General features: G+C 39.0%; 1 protein-coding gene across 1 annotated transcript in view; it reads right to left on the bottom strand.

Moving 5' to 3' along the window:
- Positions 1 to 10075, bottom strand: part of mcf2l2 (MCF.2 cell line derived transforming sequence-like 2) — a 356499-nt gene that overhangs the window by 189324 nt on the left and 157100 nt on the right. The window contains exons 3-4 of the mRNA XM_032511616.1: positions 1851 to 1965; positions 1125 to 1215 (exon numbers count right to left, since the gene is read on the bottom strand). Of these exons, the coding sequence (XP_032367507.1) occupies positions 1125 to 1215; positions 1851 to 1965 (206 nt within the window). The remainder of the gene's footprint in view (positions 1 to 1124; positions 1216 to 1850; positions 1966 to 10075) is intronic.

The following is a 10075-nucleotide window of genomic DNA, read 5'->3' as shown; positions in this document are numbered from 1 at the left end:
AGAGAGGGTGATGCTGGTAATGTCAGATGACCGAACCTGGTGTTGAGTGCCAACTAAGATGGCTTCAGTCTTAGAGCTGTTTAGCTGCAGAAAGTTTTGCTTCTTTACCTCCTCCAGGCAGGTGGTCAGAGTGTATTTTGACAGGGCAGCAGAGGGGGTTGGGTTTGTCCTGAGGTAGAGTTGAGTGTCATCAGCTTAGCAGTGGAATGAAATTCCAAGCCGGCTGATGGCCAAGGGGGAGCATGTGACGTTGTGTGTCTGGGATTTAGCCTCTCCTAAGGCGACATGCTCACTTCTCCCGGTGAGGTAGGATGAGAAACACTCATGGACAGAGTCAGAAACACCAAATTTAGATGGTGGAGGAGGATATTCTGGTCCACAGTGTCGAATGTTGCTGTCAAGTCCAGGAGGATGAGAAAAGATGGGCAGCCAGTGTCTGCAATCATCAGCAGTTCATTTAAGACCCTGACCAGGGCTGTTTCTGTTCTGTGGCCAAGGCAGAAACCAGATAGAAATTTTTCAAACATATTTTGTTTTAGGGACAGATTAACACAGTCAGATACTTAGCCATCATGCAATACCCTCAGGGAGGCGTATGATGGTCTCAAATTTATTCAGCAGCAGGACAACGACTCCAAACATACAAACAAGAAAAACAAAAAGTCCTGGAAGTGATGGCTTGGCCCCCACAGTGCGCTGATGTCAACATAATCAAGGGTCTGGGATTACATGAAGAGACAGAAGGATTTGAGGAAGCCTACACCCACAGTAGATCTGTGGTTAGTTCTCCAAGATGTCTGGAACAACCTACCAGCCGAGTTCCTTCAAAAACTGTGCAAGTGTACAAGAAGAATTGTGTAAGAATTGATTCCGTCTTGAAGGCAAAGGGTGGTCACACCAAATATTTCTTTGATTTAGATTCCTCTTCTGTTCCTTCACTGCATTTTGTTAATTGATGAAAATAAACTATTAACACTTCCCTTTTTGAAAGCATTCTTAGTTTAGAGCATTTTTTCATACCTGCCTAAAACCTTTGTACAGTACTGTATATTTATATATGTGTGTGTGTGTGTGTATGTATGTGTGTGCGCGCGTTCTTTTAAATATTATTTTGGAGAACTTACAGCGATCCTGGATAGAGAGGCCTTCACTGAGCTCCATTTGTCCTTCCGCCGGTCAATAATGATAATGAAGCCAATACTGGCAGCATCCAAGCTGGAGACAGGGAGTAAGAAGACTTATGACTAAATTTTTACCTTATATATATGTGTAAGCGGTGACAATCACATTCTCTAAAAACTGCTTTACTCTGCTTAATGCTGAACATGGAGAGCTCAGCTGAAGAGCAAAAGGTCTTGCACATCTTAAGTTCAACACTATGTGGTAATTTCCAGAAATGTTATAAGCTTATTTATTATTTCAGTTTTCTGTTAAAATATCAAGTATTCCTAAATTATTGTGCGTAATCTAAGTACCACACAAACATTATAGGGTTAATAGGGGTCTAGCTGCCCATGTCAGATTAAACTGGCCATGCCACTGGAGTACAACATATACTGATCTTTTAATGGCTTAATTTCTGTTAAAAACTGTAATGAGATGACTACAAATTAGCCCAACAGTGTAATTGAACTATAAATCATCACATGTTCAGCTACCTGTTATGTTCAGAGTAAAGTACATGAAAAAACTCTCAGACAACTATCTGGACTTAAATGGAGGTTTTTCACAAGGCCTTTTATTAGTGTTCAATGAGCAAAGTGAGGCCTTCTATTGGCCAATGGATATATTGAGACTAAGAGTCTCATTATGTGAGGGTAAAAGTTTTCTGTATATGAGAGAGTGTGTACCTGGGTATGCTGGTCAAGTAAGTAACAACATTGAGGAAGTCTTCCTCGGGCACTTCGCTAAAGCCTGAGTACTCTGGGAAGATGATGATGGGGGAGCCATCTTTTCCTCGGCCTCCTGCAACACAAAAACACCACACACAACGTTTACTATTCCTCCTTCAAGCATAGACTTTAGGTCTTACACTGTCAGACAAAACATAGTTTTAACATTTGTTTTTGGAGTGGCACTGTTAAATGTCATTGAAAACTTCTTAATGTTACTATTTTTAAATGTTTTTTTTATATTTTACATGACATGCTAAAACGTTACATTTTATTTTGGGATGTTACATTGTATTTTTGTGAGAACCTGTGGCTGAAATTGTTGCCCATTTAAGGAAAAAAATAAATGTCTTAACAAATTCTGTTTTAGACAGTTTTTTGTCTTTTTTTCTTTCACTAAAAGGAACTTTCTTCCACTTAGGTACAAAATGGCTTCGTCACTGGGTTGATAATAGACTGGGTAAACCCTGCCCAGTTTGCCAGCGATTTGATTTTGCCCTGCAGCTTGGTCTGGAAGCCTTCACATTTAATTCTCCTGCTTCATTTCACAATTTTGCCAGAACCAATCACAAACTGGCTTATCTACTTGGCACGCTATTGGCGGGTTTAACACGATAACAATAGAGAAGCGACCAAGCGGCTTCTTGTTTACATTCAACATAGCAGCCACTGAACATCACCGAAGCATAGCAACCCGTTGATGCCGCTGTCGCTTCTACATCACCGGATCATTGGTCTGATTGGTTGAAAGACTATCCAGTTGAATACACAGTCAACTATGCCCGTTGGTCACACCTCATGTGCAGAGAAAAATACAGAGCAGACTCCCCAGACCAATGCAGAGAAAAATACAGAGCAGACTCCCCAGACCAATGCTCAATCTCAAATCTATTGAGCTTGGCTTAGTCTGATGCCAGAGTAGGGAAGTACCTCAATGGGATAAAATTGTACCTTTTTCAGAGAGGTATCTTGTTGTCCCTTTTTATAAGGTACATAATTGATCCTAAAGGATACAATATTGTCCCTTTTAAAAGGTACAAACAAGTAAGGTACAATTGTGTTTCGGGGCAATCAGACATTAGCATTGCTTTTACTGGAATAAAGGTCTGTGCTAAATCCTACTTTATTCAAAGAATAACATACACAACACTGTCTTAGACGTGTTATCTTCCCCATTTCCATGGGAAATATCACTTTGTCTGAGGAGAAAATGCCGTATGCGTTGTTTATGTGGTTGTCATAACTTTGAGACTGATTGACGTCCTGTCAAGGTTCCAGTTGCTTGCCCAAAAGGGAAGAGAGAGCAGATGACTATTCATTTGAGATCAGTGAAGCAGACATTGCTGTAGAGTTGTGTAATTGCAACATCATGACGTTCATAAAATTATAAGTATCAGTAGAAATAATAACACATATACTTTACATACACACATAGCAGTGGTGGAAAAACTGCCACATCTAGTGAGAAGGCACAAACTCTTAAAATATACACAAGCATGTAGTGAAAGGAATAAACCAAGCATGTGTTAAAATTCTATATACTGAAGGCAAGTACTGCTGACAGAGTTTTTTTGGAAACAGTTGTAATTTTGTCTATTGTGAGAGTACTGAGAAAAGGAATTAGAAGCATCCCTGGAGAACCACACAGGCTAATTTGCCGCCGGTAACAACACAATTGGAAAGTCTAATAGGCACAAAGAGTGAATGCTGGGGTAAACTAAGTAATGTTTTTGTCTAAACTTTAAAAAAATAAAATGATGTGACTTTTCACCAGCTGGATTGAAGTGAATAGCTAAGCACCCCAATGTAAAAACACAGAACAAAGTTCTTCAATGTTCTTTGTTCTATGATACTTTTTTAGACAAAAGCAAAGATACATATAGATACATTCCCTCCATGTTAAATGGGATCAAACCTGTCATGTCCCTAGCCACTAGATTTCCTAATCTACTCTGCTTTAACAATAACAATACCAAACAAAGATGGGAAGATCAAGATGAGTGTGTGGCTGCACATTTAGCAGGGTCTAAAAAAGGTGAATGATAAATTTATTTAGTGTTTTCCTATCTTATCATTCACCCATTCACACACACACACACACACACACACACACACACAATCATACACTGATAGTTGCGGCCCTGCCATGCAAAGTGCTGGCCTGCAACTTGGGATGAGGTATCTTGCTTAAGGACACTTCGACATGCGGACAGTAGGAGCTTGGGATTGAAACGTCAACCTTGTGGTTATAGGGCGACCCACTCTACCTCCTGAGCCGCAGCCATTTAACATTACCAATGTCATCATGGGACAGAATGGGACAGAACGGGACAGAAACAAAACAAAAAAAATTCACCAAATCCGCCTTAGGAAGTCTTTCCACTGTTCTAACATTTATCAATTCTGTTTTTGGTTTATATAAATCGTTAATTCACATCATAAGATCTGAAAATATGCCAGCTCCACACGCTGTACATCCTCCTCTGTCTTTCTGTTGTCCCAGCTGTTTGTTGAGCAGCTGCCCTGTTAGGGCCGGCCCTAGGCATAGGCAATATAGGTGAATGCTAGGGGCGCCATCCATCCATAGGGGCACAGCATCAACCCGGCACATCACGCCCAACGCTCTGACATAACTGATACCGGGGGATCGGTGAGTTATCTCAAGTTGTGTGTGACACACTGACCGTCAACGTAAAACTAATTAATTAATTAATTGATTGCTTAACATCAGTAGCTGAATATACTATATCGCTTTATCATATCAAACTGACCAAAACACTCTGGGGCCAAGGGAACAAAGATAATAACAGACGAAAACATAAAGGAAGTGTGGGCAGTTTGTTTAATCTAGGAGCAACTAACATGGGACTTTGACTTTTTGTGAAATCATACTTAAGAATTCATGGAATAGGGCTTAAAAGTTTCAGACTACTTTAATGTTTTATATAAGACACATATGTATATATATATATATATATGTTGTATAATATTCAATTCAATTCAATTTTATTTTGTACAATTCATAACAAGAGTTATCTCAAGCACTTACAGATAGACCACACTCCAGAATTACAAGGACCCAACAGTTCAATAGTTTCCTCCAGAGCAAGCAACAGTGCGACAGTGGCGAGGAAAAACTTCCTTTTAGGCATAAACCTCGGTCAGACCCAGGCTCTTGGTAGGCGGTGTCTGACGGGCGGTGGGGTTAGAATGAAGAGTGGCAATAAAAATAGAAAAAATTAGTAGTTTTAGAAGTCTTTGTAGTAGTCATGGCATAGCAGGACGCTGTGCGGCATTACAAGGCACAGCAGGACGTAGCAGGACGTAGCAGGACGCTGCAGGACGTAGCAGGGCACCGCAGTGTAGCAGTTGAACAGGCATCACAGAACGTGTAGCGGGACCATGGCGACGCTGCTACCCTGATTTCGGAGCCTCTCTGATCCAAGGGAACATGCTGGTGAAAAAGAACATAAGGACTCCGGGGAATACTCCCCAGAAATAGGTTAGTAACACGCATTTCTGGGACATGGATGCACATAAATGAAAGATAGAAAGATAGAGGAGAGAGGAGCTCAGTGTATCAAAATAAGTCCCCAGCTGTCTAAAACTATTACAGCAAAACCAAGAGAGACGAGGTAAAGAGGCTCCAGCCCGGCCGGGCCAGAACTCTCCCCAACCGGATCGGGCTGTATGCCAAGTCTCCCTTTAGTTTATTATATTCTTGATATATGTTAGATAAATCTGAAAACAGTGATCACTACTACCCCTAACAATATTCGATTCATGCCCTAACTAGTGTATCAAAATAAGTCCCCAGCTGTCTAAAACTATTACAACAAAACCAAGAGAGACGAGGTAAAGAGAGCTCCAGCCGGCGGGCCAACTCCCCCCAACGGATCGGGCTGTATGCCAAGTCTCCCTTTGTTCTATTATATTCTTGATTATATGATAGATAAATCTGAAAACTATGTGACTAACTACTACTCCCTAACATTATTCGATTCTATGCCCTAACTAGTGTATCAAAATAAGTCCCAAGCTGTCTAAAACAATTATTACAACAAAACCAAGAGAGACAAGGTAAAGAGAGCTCCAGCCCGGTCGGCCAGAACTCCCCCCAACCGGATCGGGCTGTATGCCAAGTCTCCCTTTAGTTATATTATATGAAACTATGTGACTAACTACTACTCCCTAACAATATTCAATTCTATGCCCTAACTATAAGCTTTATCAAAAAGGAAAGTCTTAAGCCTACTCTTAAATGTGGAGACGGTGTCTGCCTCCCGAACCCAAACTGGAACCTGGTTCCACAGGAGAGGAGCCTGATAGCTGAATGCTCTGGCTCCCGTTCTACTTTTAGAGACTCTAGGAACCACCAGTAACCCTGCATTCTGGGAGCGTAGTTCTCTCCCAGGGTTGTAAGGTACTATGAGCTCTTTAAGATAAGATGGAGCCTGACCATGAGATTTGTAGGAGAAGAAGGATTTTAAATTCTATTCTAAATCTTACAGGAAGCCATGCAGAGAAGCTAAAACAGGAGAAACGTGATCTCTTTTCCTGATTCCCGTCAGAAACACGTGCCGCAATATTCTGGATCAGCTGTAGAGTCTTTATGGATTTTTTCGAGCAGCTCTGAAGTAAAGAATTGCAGTAATCCAACTAGAAGTAACAAATGCATGGACTAGTTTTTCTGATCATTTTAGACAGGATTTCCTGATTTTTGCAATTTACGTAGGTGAAAAAAGGCGATCCTTGAAATTTGCTTTAAGTGGGAATTAAGGACATGTCCTGATCAAAGATGACTCAAGATTCTTCACAGTGGTGGCTGGAGGCCAGGGTGATGCCATCCAGAGTAACTATCTTGGATAGTGCGTCACGGAGGTGCTTGGGTCCGAGAGCAATAACTCAGTTTTATCTGAGTTTAACATTAGAAAATTACAGGTCATCCAGGTTTTAATATCCTGAAGGCACGTTTGAAGTTTAGCTAACTGATTAGTTTCATCCGGCTTGATTGATAGATATAATTGAGTATCATCTGCATAACAATGAAGTTATGGAGTGTTTCCTAATATACTGCTAAAGGAAGCATATTAAAGTGAACAGGATTGACCGAGCACAGATCCTTGTGGGACTCCATGACTAACCTGGCGTGCACAGAGGATCATCGTTAACATTAACAAACTGAGATCGATCTGATAAATAAGACTTAAACCAGCTTAGAGCAGTCCCTTAATGAAATTAAATGTTCTAATCTCGTAATAAGATATAATGGTCACATGGTATCAAATGCAGCGCTAAGATCTAATAACACAAGTACAGCAGATAAGTCCTTTGTCTGATGCATTAGGAGGTCATAGTAATTTTAACAAGTGCTGTCTCTGTGCTATGATGAACTCTAAATCCTGACTGAAAATCCTCAAATAAGCTGTTGCTATGCAGAAAGTTGCACAGCTGTTTGGCGACTGCTTTCTCAAGAATCTTAGAGAGAAATGGAAGGTTGGATATAGGTCTGTAGTTGGCTAAAACATCTGGATCATATATATACACACACAACATATATATATATATATACACACAATATATATATATATATATATATACACACACATATATATATATACACACATATATATACACACACATATATATATACACATATATATATACATATATATACACATATAATACACACTAATATACAAACAATATATATACATATATAATATAAAAACACACACAAATATATATATATATATATACACACACACACACACACAAATATATACACACACATTATATATATATATAACACATATATATAATACCATAAACAATATATACACATATATATATACACACATAATATACACACATAATATATATCACACATATACACCACACATATTATAAATATATATATATATACACACACACACATATATATACACAAATATATATATATACCATATATAAACATATATAATACTAATTATACATATAATATATACACACACAACATATATTACACATAATATATATATATATAAATATAACATATATATATACACCACATATACACAATAATAATATATATATACACACACAATATACACACACATATATAATATTATATATATATACATATATATTTATATATACACATAACATATATATACACATATATAATATACACACATATAATATATACACACATTAATATATCTATATAAACATATCATAATACACACATATATATATATAACATATATATACAATATACACATATATATATATAATAATAATAATAATTATTTTATTTAAAGACGCCTTTCATGGCACCCAGGACGCCGCACAGGGAATTCATAAATTAAGAACAGCAAAACAAAAACTATACAACAGCAAAAACAATACTAAACAACAGCAAAACAAATACATACAACAGCAAACAAAATATACAGCAAAACAAAAACAAAAATATACAACAGCAAAACAATACTATACAAAAGAAAAAAAATACTATACAGAAAAAAAATACTATACAACGAAAAGGCGGAGAACAGACATTTAAGTGGAATAGGCATTATAAACAGATGTGTTTTTAGTTGTGATTTGAAATGGGGAATGAATCAATGTTTTGATTTGGGGAGGTAGTGGAGTCCAGAGACGGGGAGCAGAGCGGCTAAATGCTCTGCCCTCCATGGTGGTGAGACGGGGGGGGGACAGACAGGTTTATGAGAAGAGGACTGGGACAGAGATGAGGGAGCGGAAGGGAGTGGGACGCTGGAGGAGATCAGACAAATATGGGGGGGCGAGGTTGTGGATGGCCTTGAATGCTAATGAAGGATTTTGAATTTGATACGGAACTGGACCGGGAGCAGTGGAGCGTTGGAGGACAGGAGTGATGTGGTGGATGGAGGGGGTTCGAGTTATGATGCGGGCAGCTGAATTCTGGACCAATTGAGTGTGTGGAGGGATTTGTGAGCGAGACCGAAGAGGAGAGAGTTGCAAAAATCGAGACGGGAAGTGACGGACTGTGGACAAGAATTGCAGCAGTGTGGGGGGTAAGGAGGGGCGGAGGCGATTGATGTTACGTAGGTGGAAGTAGGCAGAACCGGTAATGTTATTGACATGGGGTTAAAGGATAAGTGCTGTCAAGGATGACACCCAGACTCTTAACCTGGGGGAGGGTGAGAGCGGAGCAGTTGTCAATTGTGAGAGAAAAACCGTCTGTTTTGGAAAGAGGTGCTTTGGTGCCAATGAGGAGAACCTCGGTTATTACTGTTTAATTTGAGGAAGTTTTGGGTGAGCCAGATTTTTATTTCAGAGATGCAATCCGTAAGGGAGGTGGGCGGGAGAGTGGACGAGGGTTTGGTGGAGAGGTAGAGCTGGGTGTCATCGGCGTAACAGTGGAAGTGAATGTTAAATTTGCGGAAGATATTGCCGAGGGGAAGCAGGTAAATGATGAAGAGTAGGGGCCCCAAAATATATATATATATACACATATACATATATATACACATATACATATATATATACATACATATTCATATTAAGTTGAACAGGACATGGCCCGATTTTCTGGAATTTTATTATATGTTATAAAATGTATGTAGGGTGGTGCAAACTTGTCATTTTAGGACCACATTTCTAATGGCACTTCTCATTCTGCAAGAGTAAGGATGCCAGAGGGCTTTCTGTGTTTTCTACTTCAAATCTTCAGTTCCAAAAGGTTTAAGGGTGAAGGAGAAGTGACAGTGGAAATGGCACTGTAAATAGGAAGACATTGCTAGTAACTAAATACCATTAAAATGACAGGTTGATACCATTATTGGAGTGAAATGGATGTGATGGAGAGACAAGTGAGATACAGAATGCTGACAGCACAGACCATGTAGTAGATTATTGTGTTTTTGGCACCCTATGGTACACAAGAGCAGTCTGATTGTTGTAACATACAGTATAAACTAGGGAAATAACATGTCACTACTTAATAATTTGATAATTTTAGACATTTGTGTGAAATAGTGTCATAATTAGCGTAGGCAATCTTGAGTTATGGCAAACAATGTGTCTTGTGAGGTCAAAGTGACCTTGACCTTTACACCAAAATCTAATCAGTTTATCATGATTCGAGGTAAACATTTGGGCCATATTTAAAAACATTCCCTCCAGGCATTCTGAGA

Source organism: Etheostoma spectabile, unplaced genomic scaffold (assembly GCF_008692095.1).
Source record: "Etheostoma spectabile isolate EspeVRDwgs_2016 unplaced genomic scaffold, UIUC_Espe_1.0 scaffold395, whole genome shotgun sequence".
Lineage (NCBI taxonomy): Eukaryota > Metazoa > Chordata > Actinopteri > Perciformes > Percidae > Etheostoma > Etheostoma spectabile.
This window is presented reverse-complemented; position numbering and strand designations above follow the sequence as displayed.